The following is a 19,035-nucleotide window of genomic DNA, read 5'->3' as shown; positions in this document are numbered from 1 at the left end:
TCAAGTGTTCTCTCTTTAGAGAATCTGTCTCTGACTTTCCTGTTTCAAATAGCCATCACCACTTCCCAGTTGCTCTTTAAGCTTTTTTATTTTCTTGATAGCACTTACCATTCCTAGACATTTTCTAATTGTTATACCTTTATTCTAAGTGTTCCCTAGCCAGAATGCAAGTTTTGATGGGGAATCCTTCTCTGCCTTATTTACCTTCGAGTCCTCAGCACAGAAGAGTGCCTGGCATAGAGAAGCTTTCAATAAATATCTGCTGAATGAATTATTTCATGCATATTTAATATTTATTAAACATATTAGCATAGATTGATATAACAAAAGATTAATTTCACCTGTTTATTTCTTGGAAGGGGATATTCCAACAATTAATTAATTGGAGTGTTCAATTAGTAATGTAAGTAAAATTACTTTTAAAAAGTCATTTTCATGAAACAAGTATGTTTATTAGAAATGACAACTTTATTATGAATGTTGATTGTACTATTCTGAAATGTCTTATGTTTTTAGCAGCCCCAGTTTTTGTTAGTGGTACCATCATTTTTCCTTAGAAAGTACCCAAGGTTGAAAGTTTTAGTCATTTGTTTTTCTGTTACCTTCATTCATTTTAAAAAAAGAAAATTCTAATATTACTGTAGGAGATTAGTCAGGGTGGTGGGAGAAATTATAGAAAAAAGATGCAAACCTTCTTGGAAGGCTGGGAGGTTTTGCAAAAGCTTCGAAAGATAATTTGGCTGAAGTCAGCCAGATTCTCTTATCCGGAGCCTAATAGCAAAGGTTAGATAACCTGGGGATATAAAGAAATTCGTCTAGATAAGTTAGTTTACTTAGGCCTTTAATCAGCTGTGGGAGTTGGGGGTGGGAGGTGGGGGTGGCAGTAGGGCAGGGGTTGGAGGTGGGGGGAAGGCGGCAAGGCAGTGGCGACCATATTAATTACCCTCGAGTGTATTGGCTCAAAGCCTTTGTCATTAAATCTGTAATAAAAAAATGCCAGCGTGTCTGGGCTGCGGCCGCTGTGACTCTTTATGGTATCCTCCTCGATGTCTGTGAGTGGCCCAGTCTCCTAGCCGCATGTCCAGGGAAAAACCTGTGTCTGCATACATTTTTCTTCTGTCGTTCGGCCAGGGTCTGCAGGTTGGGCCTGGCAGCTGACGTTATGATAGATTTTTATGTTATTTCTGAAATTTGAGTAATGCACAGAGTTGGTAAATACAAAGTTAAATAAAAAGAGAATGGGAATTTTAATGAAAGTAAAATGTCAATGTGAATTCTCTTTTACCTGCTTGCTTGCCTTGTTGAATAATATTTCAACAAAAAATGATTAGAATGTCTTCAAGATATAAATGTATGAAATTCATTAGGAATATAAAGTTTTTATTTTTGTTCAAATTGTTAGTCTTCTGAAAGTTAGATAAGAATTTAGAGAATTTTCTTTTAACAGTCATCAGTGATTTACTTTCATAAACTATTCTTTCTCTTCCACCTATTCCTTCTACACTGACTCCTTTCTCTCAGCGTTTAAGAATACTCTTTCCCCTTCCATCTTAAACAACAAAACAGAACCCTTACATTGACCTCCCCCTTTCCCCTAGCTGCTTCTTTTTCCTTTTATAGCTACACTTGGGAAAGAACTGTCTCTACCCATTCATTTTCTGTTCAAATTCCCTGTAGTCCGGCTCTCGCTCTGTACTAAAACTGTTTTCACTGAAGTCACCAGTGACTCAAGTACTGGATACTTTCAAATTATGAGAATTTGATTCTGTTGACTACTCCTTTTTAAGTTACTTTCCAAGTACCTGTTATACTTTGTCTCAGATTTCCTTGCTACTTTTCCTCTGGTTATCAACTGCAGTGGACCCTTCAACATCATGCAGTTGAAAACTCCCATATAACTTTTGACTCCTCCCAAACATACGTACTAAGAGCCTACTACTGTTGACTGGTTACTTTAACTAGTAACATAAACAGTTGATTAACAAATATTTTTCATGTTAGCATTGTATACTGCATTATTAAGATAAAGTAAGCTCTAGACAAAAAGAAAATGTTAAGAAAATCATAAGAAAGAGAAAATACATTTACTGTTCATTAAATGGAAGTCGGTTACCATAAAGGTCTTCATCTTCATTGTCTTCACATTGAGTAGGCTGAGGAGGAGGAAGGGTTAGTCTTGCTGTCCCAGGTGGCAGAGGCAGAAGAAAATCCATGTATAAATGGACCCACTCAGTTGGAACTTCTGTTGTTCAAGGATCAAATGTATATGATTATGTCCCTATTTCTCATCTCCTGTGACTCTGAATACCCTGTCAAGAAGATCTCATAGCTTTCAGTTATCACTAATATTCCCTTATTCTAAAAATTATTGTCTCTAGCTTGATATTCTGGACCTATATACCTCATTCACTATGAGATAACTTCTCCGTGATATCTCATTGGTACGTCAAACTCAAGCTTTTTCAAATGGAATTGGATTGTTTTACTCTCTTCCTTATTCCTCAAACTATTTCTTATTATCTGTTAGTCCTTTTCAGTAATTTGTCTAAGCCAGAAACTTGTGAGTGTATTATCTCTTAGCTTTTAGTTGGTCTTTTTGCTTTCACTCTTCTGGCTTCCAGTCGTTTTCTCCATCAGAATACACTGTACAGCATTGGGGGAAAACTGAGAGTATTTGGGAGTATTTCTATAGGCCTTGATAGAAAATTGTATTGTATTTTGTTAATGTTACATACTTACATGGAATACATCATTTGAGAGAAAATATTAAATACTGATTTGCATAAAATTGCAAAATAAAATCTTTACAAATTTAAAATGAGAAATTTAAGCTGATATCTGGATATATTTTAGATATGTTATATTTGAGGTGGCTGTATTTATTTGTTGACATTTAAAAATTTTTTATTGATACATAATATTTGTATATATTTATGGTGTACATGTGATATTTTGTTACATGGATGGAATGTGTAATGATCAAGTCAGTTTTTAGGGTATGTATAACCTTGAGTATTATTTCTGTGTTTTGGGAACATTTCAAGTCATCTATTCTAGCTGTTTAGAAATATATAATACATTATTGTTAAGTATATTCTCCTACTCTGCTTTTGAACATTAGAATTTATTCCTTTGTGCAGCTGTTCACCATGGCATATGTTTAACTATGTAACAATCCTGCACATGTACCCCTGAACTTAAAAGGTGGAAATTAATAAAAGAATTTATTTCTTCTACCTGCATGTTTGTACACATTAATCAACTGCTTTTCATCCCTCTACTTCCCTCCCACCGCACACATACACACACCTTTCCAACCCTCTAGTATCTTATCATTTTACTGTCTACCTCCATGAGATCAACTTTTAAAGTTTCCACATATAAGTGAGAACATGGGATAATTTGTCTTTCTGTGCCTGATTTCTTTCACTTACTATAATGACCTTCCCCTTCTATCCATGTTGCGTTGCCACAGATGACAGGATTTCATTCTTTTTTATGGCCAAACAGTATTTCAGTGTGTATATATACTACATTTTCTTTATTCATCTGTTGATGGATTTAGGTTGATTCCAAATCTTGACTGTTGTGAATAGTGCTACAGTAAACAAGGGGTGTAAGTATCCCTTTGATAAACTGATTTTCTTTCCTTTTGATAAATACGCAGTAGTAGGATTGCTGGATCATCCAGTAGTTCTGTTTTTAGTTTTGAGAAATGTGCATACTGGTTGCCATAGTGGCTCTACTAACTTATATTTCCACCAACAGTGTAGGAGTTCCCTTTTCTCTGCATACTTGCCAGCATCTGTTATTTTGTCTTTTTAGTAATAACCCTTGTAATTGGGGTAAGGTAATATTTCATTATGGTTTTGATCTGCACTTCCCTGATGGTTAGTGATGTTGAACATTTTTTCATATATTTGTTGGCCATTTATTTGTATGTTATCTTTTGAGAAATGTCTGTTCATGTCCTTTGCCCACTTTTTAATGGGATTTTTTTTTTAATTGTTGAGTTTCTTGCATATTAGTCCCTTGTTGGATCAATAGTTTGCAGATATTTTCTCCCATTCAACAGGTTGTTCTTCACACTGTTTATTGTTTCCATTGCTGTACAGAAACTTTTTTCTTTAATATAATCCCATCTATTTTTGTTGCTTGTGCTTTTGAGGTCTTAGCCATAAAGTCCTTGCCTTGACCAGTGTCCTGAAGCAGTGCTCCAGTGTTTTTCTGTGTTCTATTATATCCCACTTAGTTTCTGTGATATCATTATTTTGAATTCTTTTCTGATATTTCCGAAGTTTATTTTTCATTGGGATCTGTAGCTGGAGAATTATTCTGGTGTTTTTTTTTTGGAGGTATCATAATTTATTTCTTTTTCTATTTTCTTGTGCCCTGTGTTGATATCTGCACATCTGGTGTAAACATTGCTGCTTCTAGTTTTTTGAATTTGCCTTTTTAGGGGAGGACGTTTTCCCGAAGATGTACCTATGATTTTGATTGGGTGGGACACTTTGGCTTTGATTCTTGGTACTGGCTGTGTAATTTCTTACCTATAAACAGCGTCAATGGTGTCTGTGGTTTCCTCAGTGGCTTAAGGTATGCTTGTTAGTGGAGGGTGTGGTGAAGTTTTACTGGGGTCAGTGACATCAGGCAGGCTAGTCCTTGGGCCCCAGTGGTGGCAGCAGCAGGCTGAGCCTGCTTGTCTTTGAGTCCCAAGGCCACATATGCTGGCGCCTGTGCTAGTGAGTCCAGATATCATCTTGGTTGCCAGCAGTGGCAGTGGTGAGCCTGGAGGATGAGCAGGTCAGGTTTCTGGGCAGTGAGCAATGGCGGTAGCAGTGAAGGGGCAACCCTCTGGCTCCCCAGAGGTGCACACTGTTACCGATTGTGGCTTTGATGGGCTGGACAGGACAGTGCCCAGGCCCACAGGTGGTGTGTGTGGGTGGGTAGCAGTTGTGGTGGTAGTGGCAGGTTGGGTGGACGTATCTTCTGCCCCTGGGAAAAGTGCTCAGGTGCCAATGGTGGAGGATGTCATAGGGCCACCCTCAGGACCCCAAATATGTGCTCGGGCACTGCTAGGGCAGCAGAGGGGGAGGACAGAGCCCAGCCAAGCTGGCCTGTCCTCAGGCCTCCAGGTCGCAGACAGGGGTGGGGTGTTCTTCAGGCCCTTGGCAGAGTGCTACCAGCACTTGGGTCCTGCTGCTGGAGAGGGCAATGTTGTTTTCAGTGGCAACGGCCAGTAGGCAGGCATCTGGGGCATGTGATCTTCCGCCAGTTGGTGGCTGTGATTGGGGGAATCTGTCCTCAGGGTGCTTTTAAATACATGACTGTTGGGGTTGTGGGGTCACTGCCAGTGGCTTGCAGTTAGGTATCATCATTGTCTGCAGGTTGGCAGAGGGTGGGGGACTGCTTTCATGTGCTTCCACCACCCCCAACTTAGGGTGTAGGGACTCTTGGGCCCCAGGGTAGGTTGCAGTCTGGTGGGGGCTGAGCCCTCAAAATGGCGCTGTTCTGCAGCTGCTTCGGGCATGTGTAGGGCCTAAGCATGAGCCTCCTATCTGGAGTGTCTTGTGGTCTCTAGGCAGCTTTCTGTGTTGGTGTCAGGACCCCTGAGGGTCGTGTGGCTCTCCCTCGGCTAGGACTGCAGGAATCTGAGGTGGGAATGTGGACCATTAGGATCTCTCACCCTTATCTCACTGGTGAGCCCGTCCTGGCTTCCCTTCTCCTTCCTTGCCTTTGGTGTTTCCAGTTGCTTTATCTGTTGAATTCCAGTGTACTCTCTTAGATCATCTATTTGAAGTGTGATTATCTACTCACTATTTTGGTTCTCTTTGTTTGTTTCTTTTACCCTCCTCCTAACTTACAGAAGGTGGTTCTTCTTTTTGGAGGAGGCAGGTGCCAGTTACCTCTAGTTAGCTATCTTGAAACCCCTCTCAGGATATTTTTAATGATAAATTTCTTCAAATTATTACTAGGTACCATTGAAAAAATACTTTTATTTCATAATCTTCTGTATAATCCCTTTACCATTTGTCATGTCATCAGTATATCTAAATATTATTTAAAAGGGCACCTTTTTTTTTTATCTCTTGCTTTGCTGCTTTCCCCAAAATATGTTGGCAGCATTCATGAAGTTTGCAAAAACAAGCAATTCTGAGTTGTGTGAAATATTTTGCAGTTGTAATTCATTGTGCCACCATAAAACTGGCTTCTTACAAAAGAACTTTATTTCTTCTTCTTCTTCTTCTTCTTCTTCTTCTTCTTCTTCTTCTTCTTCTTCTTCTCCTTCTCCTTCTCCTTCTCCTTCTCCTCCTCCTCCTCCTCCTCCTCCTCCTCCTTCCTCCTCCTTCCTCCTCCTCCTCCTCCGCCTCCTCCTCCTCCTCCTACTCCTCCTCCTCCTCCTTTTTTTTTGGAGACAGTCTTGCTCTGTTGCCCAGGCTGGAGTGCAGTGGTGCAATCTCGGCTCACTGCAACCCCCCAGGTTCAAGTGATTCTCCTGTCTCAGCCTCCTGAATAGCTGGAATTACAGGTGCACGCCACCATGCCTGGCTAATTTTTGTATTTGTAGTGGAGACAGGGTTTCATCTTGTTGGTCAGGCTGGTCTCAAACTCCTGACCTCGTGATCCTCCTGCCGTGGCCTCTCAAAGTGCTGGGATTACAGGTGTGAGCCACTGTGCCTAGCCTGTTTCTTCTCTTTTTAACTTCCAGAGGCTTAAAAACTTGTAATACTTTTTGTGAATAAGAAATTTTTTTTATGATAATATGTTGGTGTAAGTTTGTTTCACATCGTTGCTTCATATGAATAAAATACTTTATGAGTGAAACTTTATATATTTTTAAAAATTAGTGACTTGGCTGGGCGTGGTGGCTCAAGCCTGTAATCCCAGCACTTTGGGAGGCCCAGGCGGGTGGATCACGAGGTCAGGAGATCGAGACCATCCTGGCTAACACGGTGAAACCCCGTCTCTACTAAAAAATACAAAAAAAAACTAGCCGGGCGATGTAGCGGGCGCCTGTAGTCCCAGCTACTCGGGAGGCTGAGGCAGGAGAATGACGTAAACCCGGGAGGCAGAACTTGCAGTGAGCCGAGATCCGGCCACTGCACTCCAGCCTGGGCAACAGAGTGAGACTCCGTCTCAAAAAAAAAAAAAAAAAAAAAAAAATTAGTGATTTATACTTTTTGAACTCTAGTATCCCAGCTTTAAATTTAAAAGTTGTCTATTCTGGTGGAAAAATAAATATCAATGAAGATGAAATCTGTTGAAATTATTAAAGAAAACTGTAGGCCATTATGGCTTCAGTTTGATCATTTTAAAAAATGTAACATATGTATTCTGAAGAATGATTAGCAAATAATTGAACAAGTTAGAAAAGCAACACCTAAGCAGAATGGAAAGGATTAAAATGTTGATTTACATTGAATGCATGAGTTTTAAAAATTGTTTTATTGACAAATTTATTTTACTCATATAAATACTACTTTGAAAGTAAGTTTTTTGAACCTTACTACATGTAACTCCTTTAATGAATTAAATTCAAAATGAATAATTTGTGTCTGATGAAGAGACTTTTATTTATATAAGCAAAGAAATTAGAAATAAGTTTATTTTTCTGGGCACAAATTATTCATTTTAAATTTTTATCAAGAATTGAATCTTGATTAGTTGTTAACATCAAAAGCCAATATGCCAGCAGGCAACATGAAACAAGCAATCCATAAAATAAGCTATCAGAAAAAACTTCAAAAGTCAATTGTTTTCTCTTTAGAACCTCTATTACCAGGTTACGATACTGATCATAATCATATGCTAGTGAAAAAGTAAAAAATTGGGGGTGAAAAAGCTTAACATTTGTACATGCACATGCAAAACAAAAGCTCCCTTGATAATAAAGGGATTGCAAATATAATGAAAAACTAGCTGGGGTGATTCAACTGGATTATTAAGGAGAGAAAAAGATTATAAGTCATTATTTTATAACCTACCTGTTTTTAGTACAACTAGTTGGGAAGTTTTGCCCTAGAATGTATCACCTGAAACAATACGGAATTGTCTTTTAAAAATGACTGTCATATAATTTCACCTTCTTCTTGTAAACTTTCCAGTGGCTTACTATCACATTTGGAATAAAATTCAGATTTCTTATGCTGTAGTTGAGAATATACATATAGGCCATTGCCTACAAAAAAAAGTTAAACTGAAGCTCGTGGTGGTGGTGTGCGCCTGTAGTCCCAGCTGCTGGAGAGGTTGGGCCAGGAGGGTCACTTGAGTCCAGGAGTTTGAGGCCCTGGCCTACATAGTGAGACCCTGTCTCAAACCGACCAACTAACCAAACAAAAACAGCAAGTGTAATGTTTTTTAACATTTAAAAAAAAATTATTCTTCAACATAGGACGTTCCATGCTTGTGTCCGTCTTGGGACCTTTGTATCAGCTGTTCCTTCTGCCTAAAATCTTCCTCTCCCAAATCTTTGCAAGACTTGTTTTTTTCAATTACCTGCTTCTCCTTGAGAACCCCTCTCTGAATACTATTGATAAAAACCTCCCACACATGTATTATGTCCTTATTCTGCCTCATTTTTCCTCAGTAGCATTTATACTATCGGAATATTGTATATTTGTCTGTTTAACTGTTGATGCTTAGAATATAAACTCCCTTAGGGTGGAGACTGTCTTGGTCACTCTGTGTCCTTCGTGCCTACAATAGTGCATAATATGCAGTAGACAATATATGTCAGATATAGCTTTGATTACAATTTTTTAGTTTAACTTTTTAAATTGCTATATAATTGTACATATTTATGGGGTACATGGTGATATTTTGATACATATAATGTATAGTGATCAGATTATCGTAATTAGCATAGCTATCATCTCAAATGTTTATCATTCTTTGTTTTGGGAGTAGTCAGTATCCTCCTCCTAGCTGTTTGAAACTGTGTTTTATTGTTAACTGTAATCCTGTAGTGGTATGGAACACTCAAACTTATTTTTTCTATCCAGCCATAATTTTGTGTGCTTTAACTTTTTTTTAGCTTCCACATATGAGAGAGAACTTGTGGTGTTTAACTTTCAGTTTCTGGCTTGTTTTACTTAACATAATGTCCTCCATTTCCATCCATGTTGCCACAAATGACAGGATTTCATTTTTTTTTTTATGGCTGAATAGTATTTTATTGTGTACATATGCCCATTTTCTTTATCCATTTATCTGTTGTTGGACCCTTAGGTTGATTACATATCTTTGCTGTTGTAAATAGTACTGTGAATAGAATGCATTAAACAGGGGGGTGCAGATAGCTCTTCAGTATACTCATTTCCTTTTATTTGGATAAATGCCCATGAGATTGCAGGATCATATGGTAGCTCTATTGGTAGTTTTTTGAGAACTCTAGACTGTTCTCTATAGTGGCTCTACTAGATTATATTCCCACCAACAATGTGTGAGTTGCCCTTTCTCCACATCCTCTGGAACATTTGTTATTTTTTTGTCTTTTTTATGATAGCCATCCCAACTGGAGTGAGATGATACCTCATTGTGGTTTTGATTTGCATTTTCCTGATAATAAGTGACATTGAGCATACTTTATTTGTTGACTGTTTTTATGTCTTCTTTTGAGAAATGTCTATTTAGATCATTTCCAATGATAAAATCTGATTGTTTTTATTCTTTGAAATTTTTAAGTTTCTTGTATATTCTGAGTATTAATCCCCTGTCAGATGAGTAGTTTGCAGATATTTTCTCACATTCTTTAGGTTGTCTTTTCACTCTGTTGATTGTTTCCTTTACTGTGCAGAAGCTTTTTAGTTTGATATAATCTCTTTAGTTTATTTTTGTTTTTGTTGCCAATGCTTTTATTCATAAAGCCTTTTCCCAGACCAATGTCCTGAAGTGTTTTCTTTATGTTTTCTTCTAGTAGTTTTATAATTTTGGGTCTTACATTTAGGTCTTGAGTTGATTTTGTATGGGGTGAGAGGTAGGAATCTAGTTTCATTCTTCTGTATATAGAGATACACAGTTTTCCCTGCGTCATTATTGAAGACCGTCTTTTCCCCAGTGAAAGTTAAATTGTTCTTGTTTGCAGATGCCATGATCTTATATTTAGAAAAACCTGAAGACTTTACCAAAAATACTCTTAGAACTGGTAAATGAATTCAGTAAAATTGCAGGATATAAAATCATCGTACAAAAACCACTAGCATTGTGGTACATGAACAGTGAACTAGCTGAAAAAGAAATCAAGAAGGCAATCCCATTTATAGTAGCTACTAAAAACACTGCCAAAATTCCTAGCAGTTTTTTTCTCTTCATCATTTCTTACCAAATTTTGTTAGTTTTCAGTCCCCACTTATCTCTTGCCACTCATATATCTTCTGTTCTATTGAAGAAAACTCTCTCTTTATCCTCTAGCTTAATAAACTATCATTATTATCTATTAAATACTTTGCAGTGGTTCTCCATGTCACTTAAATATTATAAAAACTACTTAATATGGCCTGCAAGGCTAACATTTTTCTGAACCTCTGTGGTGTATATATCCCTTCCCTACATTACTTTGCACAATGTAGTTCTATTAAATTTCTCTAGTTTCTAGACAAATTTTTCTCTTTGAGCATGATCATCTTATTCACTAGGTCACTTTTGTTCTGTGCTCACTTAATTCGTACTTGGCCTTTAGATCTTAGGTTAAACATCAGTGCCTTTGCAAGCTTTTTCTGACTGAATTTGTGTGTGTAAGGTACAAGGCATAGCTTGTTTTGTGCTTTGCTTTATCATGCTTTGCAGAATTTTTTAAAATAAACAAATTGGTTTGTAGCAACCTGTGTGTTGATAAGTCTATTGGCACCATTTGTTCAACAGTGTGTGTCTCTTTGATATTGGTGATTTTTACAATATTTCAAACTTTCATTATTTTTGTGTCTGTTATGGTGATCTGGGACTAGTGATCTTTGATGTTACTATTGAAATTGTTTTGGGCACCACAAACTACACCCATATAAGATGGCAAACTTAAGTTGATAACTGTTGTTCTGACTGCCCCACTGACCAGTTAGTCCCTCATCTCTCTCTCTCTCTCTTCAGGCCTCTCTTTTTCCTGAGACACTGCAGTATTGAAATTAAGCCAATTAATAACCCTACCGTGACCTCCGAGTGTTTAAATGAAAGGAAGAGTTGCATATCTCTCATTTTAAACCAAAAGTTAGACATGATTAAGCTTAGTAAGGAAGGCATGTCAAAAGCTAAGACAGGCCAAAAGCTAGGCCTGTTATGCCAAACAGTTAGCTAAGTTGTGAATGCAAAGGAAAACTTCTTCAGGGAAATTAAGTCTTACTTCAGTCAACACACAAATAATAAGAAAGCAAAGCAACCTTATTGCTGATATGGGGAAAGCTTGGTTGGTATGGAAAGCAGATCAAACCAGCCATAATATTCTGCTAAGCCAAAGCCTGATCCTGAGCAATGCCCTAACTCTCTTCAGTTCTATAAGACTGAGAGAGGACAGAATTCTGCAGAAGAGAAGTTGGAAGGTAGCAGTGGATGGTTCATGGATTTAAGGAAGTAAGCCATCTCTATAACAAAGAAGTGTAAGGTGAAGCAGCAAGTGCTGATATAGAAGCTGCAGCAAGTTATCCAGAAGATATGGCAAACATTATTGATGAAGTTGACTACACTAAACAACACATTTTCATTGTAGATGAAACAGCCTGTTATTGGAGGAAGATCCCATCTGGTACTTTTATAGTTGCGGAGAAGTCTGCTTTGGCTTCAAGACATCAGAGGACAGACTGACTTTTTGGTTAGGGGCTAATACAGCTGGGGACTTTGAGTTGCAACCATTGGTAACTTACCATTCTAAATATCTTAGGGCCGCTAAGAATTAAGCTAAGTCTACTCTGCCTGTGCTTTAGAAATGGAACAACAAAGCGTGAATGTCAGCACATCTGTTTACAGCAGGGTTCAGTGAATATTTTAAACCCATGTTGAGACCTACTGCTCAGAAAGAAAGATTCCTTTCAAAATATTAGTGCTGAATGACAGTATACTTAGTCACCCAAGAGCTCTGATGGTGTTCAAGGAGACGAATGTTGTTTTCATGATTACTAACACATCTATTCTTTAGCCCATAGATCAAGGAGTAATTTAGACTTTTCAGGATTTATTATTTAAGAAATGAGTTTTGTAAGGCTGTAGCTGCTATATATAGTGATTCCTCTGATGGATCAGGGAAAAGTAAATTGAAGCTTTTCTAGATAAGATTTACCATTCTAGATGCCATTAAGAACATTTGTGATTAATAGGAGGAAGTCAAAATATTAACATAACCAGAGTTTAGAAGAAGTTGATTCCTACCTTCATGGTTCATAGATGACTTTGAGGGGTTTAAGACTTCAGTGGAGGAGATAAAAATAGGGTGTGGAAATAGCAAGTGAACTAGCATTAGAAGTGGAGCTTGAAGATGTGACTGAAATGCTGCACTCTTATGCTGGAACTTGAATGGATGAGGAGTTCCTTCTTACAGATGAACAAAGAAAGTGGTTTTTTTGAGATGGAATTCACTCCAGTGAGCACTTTTGTGAAAATGCTGTAAACATTGTTGAAATGACATCAAAGGATTTAGAACATGACATAAAGCATCAGAATTTGAGAGGATTAACTCCAATTTTAAAGGAAGTTCTTCTGTAAGTAAAATGCTGTCAAATATTATCCCATACTTCAGAGAAATCTTTTGTGAAAGGCAGAGTCAATCAGTGCAGCAAACTTCATTGTTGTCTTACTTTCAGAAATCGCTATAGCCACCCTAACCTTCATCAACCACCACACCCTATTCAGTCAACGGCCATCAACATTGAGGCATAATCCTACACCAGCAAAAAAATTAGGACTTGCCAAAGGCTCAGATTGTTAGCTTTTTTTTTTTAGCAAGAAAGTACATTTTAATTAAGGCATGTACATTGTTTTTTAGACATAATGCTATTGCACACTTCATATAGACTCTGATATGGTGTTAATGTAACTTTTATATGCAATGAGGTAGGAAATATGTGTAACTCACTGTATTATGATACTTACTTTATTGCGGTGGTCTGGAACTGAACCCACAATATCTCCAAGGTATGGTTGCACTCTTGTATTTCTGTGATAACCTCCCACCCTTATAGTCTTTTCTTATTGTCCTTCACTGGACCATGTGTATTTTATCTTACCTTATTCCTCATTTTAGTCTCCAGTGGCTGGCATGTATAAACCCTGAATGTTTTTAAAGATAATATTTTAAAAGATCACTTTAGTTATAATGTGGCTTCAGTTGATAGAAGAAAGTTTTTTTTTTTGGTTTTTTTTTTTAAATTTTGAATAAAAAAATGATTACTTCTCTCCACCCCCTCTGTAGTTAAAGCCTTCCATCTGAAGTATGATGAAGTTCGTCTGGATCCAAATGTTCAGAAATGGGATGTAACAGTGTTAGAACTCAGCTATCACAAACGTCATTTGGATAGACCAGTGTTCTTACGATTTTGGGAAACATTGGACAGGTAATTCTGATTCCAAAATATGCTTATGTGTGTATTATTGTAATTTTTCTGTCTTAGTTAAATTTTAAGTTGCATAAATTTGTCAGTCTTGTTCTCTAATTCCCTTCTTTTAACATTAACTTGATGCTTATCTGTAGTAAATAACAATTTTTTTTATATAATTACTTTAGATGGAGAGTTTAATATAGCCTGATAGAAGTAACACTAAACTGAGTCAGAACTTAGACTTTAGTCTTGGTTTTGTAATCTGTCTCTAATTATCTGTGCGATCTTTTTGAACCTTATTTTCTATCCAAGGAACTTTTGATTAAGAGAACCCTATGTTTTTTTGCAAGTACTGAGAGATCTCTGATTCTGGATTTATGTTATGGATGGTTCACAAAAGGAAATGAATTTTTAAAATTTATTTTAATTATTAGTGTAGTGTTCATAAAGCCCTTTACATTAATAAAAGTTTTGTAATTGGCAAATTTAAGAACAGCATATGATCACAGTAAATACCACTGAATCGGTTCTCTTTGAAGTATGCTCCTTAAAGTCTGTAACATTCTTGGTGCGAGTCTCTCACAATATATGTCAAACATATATATTATTTTAGCTAGAAGCTCTTAGATTATATTACTTAATAAGAGGAGTGTTATTTCTAGCTTTTTCCAGAAGTCTTTATATTTCCAGTTTTCTAGAAAACAGCATTTTATTCTGTTGATTTTAAGTTTTAAGAAATGTCAGCCTGTTTTACATACATTAATCTAAAAATTCTAAAATTCCTATAGTCATTATAACCTACCATATTTTTTTTCAGGTACATGGTAAAGCATAAATCCCACTTGAGATTCTGAATTGTTTGGCTCCTCCATTTCTGGAAATTGAGACTCAAGCTTTATGAATTTATCAAGAACTTAAAAATGAAGAAGGTCACAGATTGATCTTTTATAAGACCTTATTTGATGCTTTGTGCTTCAAGGAGATGATGCCTGTCATCCATATAAGCAAACTTTTTGGCTTACAACTATTTTTTTAATATTAGCCTTCTAGTCTGTAATGGAAATTGTATATTTTGATAGAAGTTTTTTCTCCATTGGTTAAATTAGCATTACTTAAAATTTGTTTTAGAAAATAAATGCAGGTTATAAATGTGTGTATATTTAGAGATTATAAGGCTCTCTGAGCCATCTTCTGATTTTTCATTGCTCTATAATTCTTTTTACTAAAAATACTATGTTGTGAATGGTATTAAATTTTAGTCTCTGGAACATCCAAAACCAAGCAAAGGGATGTGACTATTTTGAATGAATCAAAATGTCAAAACCTGTATGTACACTATATCTACACTTACTCTTTATTTAAAAAGAATGATGAAAAATCAAGAACAATTCTTCAATTTGAACTGTTCAGCCTTTCCAAGATTTCTTTATTTACAAATGATTACATTTAAATGAATGCACATTCTCACTGACTTTGGTGATTTTGAAACCTAGAATGATGTGTTTCTATCTGTGATATCTTTCCATTTGAAAAAAATCTCAAAACACAGATTAAAACCACAATAGGCTGTAGTATTTTTTATTTTGGGAGCCAGAGTATGATTTGGGGAAAGAATATGTATCAACCCTATTGCAGTATAACTTTAAGCTACTTTTTTCTTTAGTCCACCTTTGATTCTAATTTTTATGGTATAGGATTTTGAATCTTCTATTTTAGGCTTGTCAGTCTTGGAGTTCTTATCTTCCACTATCCCTAAATATTGATAAACTCCCAGGCACCAAAGAAAACATTTGCTTAATTGTCTGAAAAGAAACAAGAGAAAAACACTGGTATTTTTATGTGTGTATTCAATATGGTGTAAAATATGAAAACTATATTTTAACTTAGTAAAATATTTTACTATTTCTCTACTTTAGATAAAATGTTGCATCCAAGGTACATCAAGTGACCATTTTCCTTGAACCTTTTTTTTTTTTTTTTAAACTTAAAAGCAACTAGGAAGCTTTGCTTTCCTAAACTGTTTTTGCCATTGGAATTTTTGCTGATCACAGTCTTATGTCATTTTTTTCCTCCATTTTTATTCCCAGCAGTTTTCTCCAAGGTTAACATATTTTTGGTAAACAGGCCTTTCATAGGTATTAAGCTGACATTATCTAGCTTCTTAATGAAATTTAACACTGTCACAAAAATGGGAAGTTACTATTTTTTAAGTAGTCACATAGTTCATACCACTAGTAACTAGAAAAGATGTTTATTCACGTGGTATTTACGAGGCTCTTCAGAAGAGAACAGTCAGCATTTTAAATTACTAGATTTTAGCATACTTACAAGGTTTGAACAGATTCTACCCCTATTTTCCTACCTTCTTAGCATCTTCTTTCCTTAAAGATAAAAGAAAAATTTGTTCACATTAGGCTTTCTTAGCATATAAATCTGTTTCCAAAATAAATTACATGTTGTGTAAACTTTCTCCATGATGAAATAGTCAAGGACCAGAATCTGTGATATTTTTATGTAAGATTACTTGTCAAGACTACTACAAGTCAATATGAACTACCTTCCCATAAAGATTTTTGGTATTTGTACTTATTTATGAACTTTACTGGATACGGAATATGGTTAAAATTAGGAACATCTACTTTGAACGAGGTTTATTTTTCTATTTTGAATTTGCCTTATGTATATTCAAAGGCTTATGGAAATACTGTAAAGGAACATTAGGAAAAGGACAAATATGCTGTAACCATCTATCTTAAAATCAGACCCTTAGTATAAGTACCTCTTTTCTCTTTTTCTCTTTGATAATTTAGTCACTTATTTAGGTCCATGTGATTAATTTCATTCCATTATTTTTTAGCTGTTTATGCTAAAAAACAAAAATTTTCAGCCAGTCCCTATTTATTCCCCCATGCCATGGTCCTATATAGCAGTACTTAACACAGTGCCTTGCACATAGTAGGCATTCAGTAAATACTTATATGCATGAATGAATAATGTATTTTCAGTGTAACAGATTTATTATAAAAGTGTAGTTTGACTCTACTTTGTCTTGGAGTTTGAGAGTACAGAATTACAGGTAATGAAGAGAGGTATAAGTAGATATTTTACTGGAAATGAAGTATAAATTAATAACTTGACTTACCCGTCCATAAGTTACTGCTAACTGGAGATACCCTTGTATGCCCAACCTGTAAAGGAAAGTTCTATTTCTATACTCATAGGACATTCTTCTCAGTCAGGGAACAGTAAGAAATATGTAGGTTTCACTCAGTTGCTCTCAACCCTGACTGCATGTTAGAATCATTTGGAGAGTTTTTAAAAATACCTATGCCTGAATCTTGATTCCCATTTTCATGTAATTTGAGACAAGACCTGGTCATCAGTATTTTTTTTTTTAAGTTCTCCAGGTAATTTGAATGTGCAGGAAGGATTCAGAATCACTGGTTTAATTTGTTATTGAAAACAATGCCAGTATTAAATGTGTTTCCTCTTCCTTCTTGTCTGTATATGTGTGTGGTTTTTGTTTTGTTGTTTTGTGACCACCCTTTGCACTAGACCATCCCTGTTATTGGTGGTATTGGCCTGTATTCCCATTGACAAATGCAATTTTAATTATTTATTTAATATAGAAGGAGTATTTTACTGTTTAATATTTAAACAATGTTTAATGTATTTCATTATTAACTAGTATTGTAGTTTGTTTTTTTCCCATGTCTCCATAACCTTTACTAACATTTGTTTTTAGCAGCACAACAGTAATCCTTATAGAAACAACTAATTTATAATGAGGAAAATCTCATAATTTTTAAGGCAGAAAGAAGTATTAATATTTGATCTGCCATGCAGAATGAGACAAATACAGTTTGCTTATGAAGGGAAAGTGGCGTACTTTTAAATTGGTCTACACAGAAAAGTACAAGTAAACTATTCATTAAAATAAGATTCATTATCTAATAAATATTGAAGGGAATATTTTTCCTAAATAAAAATTTTTGTGACTGCTAACAAAAATTAAAGTGATTACATTGTTCTTTTTTGGAGGGGTGGGAAGGAATATTTGTTGAACTAAAGTATATAAAATTTTTTGAGACTAGCAGTATATTTTATATTACAAATGCAACAGTTATTTATAAAAGCTGGTCAAATTAGGATTAGAAAGTAGCTTTAAACTTTGTGTTTTGAAATTGCTTGTTTAAATGCAAAATTATGAGTAAGATAAGTTTTTAAATTTTTTATTTTTAATTTTTTTGGAAGTTTATTAAAGCCCTTCATATACACATACTTTTTTAAAAAAAGATTCTTAATAAATAAATCATTGGTTTGTCTGGTTAAAGTCCATATACAATGCTGAGAAGTAATTTATAAAATAAGAACTATAGAAATTTGTTCTCAGCTGAAAAGTTGGCAGCTGCTCTTTTTCTTTAAAAAAGTACAACATGAAAATTTAATTACTTTAGCCTTAGTATTACTTGACTGAATTTCTACTATTTATTCACTTGTATTTGAGATTCACCCAGCTATTCTAATGAAAGAAATAAAAAGTGGAGAAATGACTGAAGTTGACTTAAGAATTGGAGAGGGAATTTTGAAATGACATGTCCTATATATCCTGGCATATTTGTTGCCACATTTGCAAGTATGTTGATCCCAGCATAGTTTATATCTGTTGGAATAATAACTAAGGAAAAATTGAAAATGTATAATGTATAAAGATTTATATTTAGTTAGTATATAATAGATAATAATACTTGCAGGTTTGTTATGTGTTTTGGGTTTCTGTGTATTATTTTAGGTAATCTTTATAAGGGCATCTTGGAAGTTATAAATATGTTCCATTTACTGAAAAGCGGTAAGCATTTTCATATGAGTAAAGCTAATGAAATAAAACTAGTTTTATTGCCAAAATTCAAAAAGTGGGGTTGATGCTATGTCGAATTTAAGCAAATGATCTAAGGATTTTGTTTGCCATTGAATTCCATTTCTATCCACTTTAAATTTACTGAACGTTATTTAACCTGATTTTGATAATAGTGCTTAATAAGTAATACAGTTCATGTACTTATAGTAAGCATTGTGAGTGATTTTTAACCACCAGTTGGTGCTATTTCTCAAAGTGGTTCTTAATTAGAGTTTAAGTTTGGGTGCCATGTGAACTGATAAAATATTCTACTCATTCTTTTTGTTTTTCCTTTGTTTTGTTTTTCATTCTGTTTGTTTTTGTTTGTTTTTGAGATGGAGTCTCACTCTGTCACCGAGGCTGGAGTGCAGTGCTGCGATCTCGGCTCACTGCCGCCTCCACCTCCTGGGTTCACACAGTTCTCCTGCCTCAGCCTCCCGAGTAGCTGGGATTATGGGTGCGTACCACCACACCTGGCTGTTTTTGTAGTTTTTAGTAGAGACAGAGTTTTACCATGTTAACCAGGCTGGTCTTGAACTCCTGACCTCAGGTGATCCACCTGCCTTGGCTTCCCAAAATGTTGGGATTACAGGCATGAGCCACCATGCCTGGCCTGTTGTA

General features: G+C 35.6%; 1 protein-coding gene across 1 annotated transcript in view; it reads left to right on the top strand.

The window, feature by feature from the left end:
* CDC73 (cell division cycle 73) overlaps positions 1–17,010 on the top strand; it is a 137,859-nt gene extending 120,849 nt beyond the window's left edge. The window contains exons 16-17 of the mRNA XM_073011655.1: positions 13,391–13,532; positions 14,335–17,010. Of these exons, the coding sequence (XP_072867756.1) occupies positions 13,391–13,532; positions 14,335–14,371 (179 nt within the window). The 3' untranslated portion in view covers positions 14,372–17,010. The remainder of the gene's footprint in view (positions 1–13,390; positions 13,533–14,334) is intronic.
* Positions 17,011–19,035: the final 2,025 nt, after the last annotated feature.

The sequence above is a fragment of the Chlorocebus sabaeus genome, chromosome 25 (genome assembly GCF_047675955.1).
Source record: "Chlorocebus sabaeus isolate Y175 chromosome 25, mChlSab1.0.hap1, whole genome shotgun sequence".
Classification (NCBI taxonomy): Eukaryota; Metazoa; Chordata; class Mammalia; order Primates; family Cercopithecidae; genus Chlorocebus; species Chlorocebus sabaeus.
The sequence above is the reverse complement of the archived record's forward strand: the minus strand, read 5'-3'. Positions and strand labels throughout refer to the sequence as shown.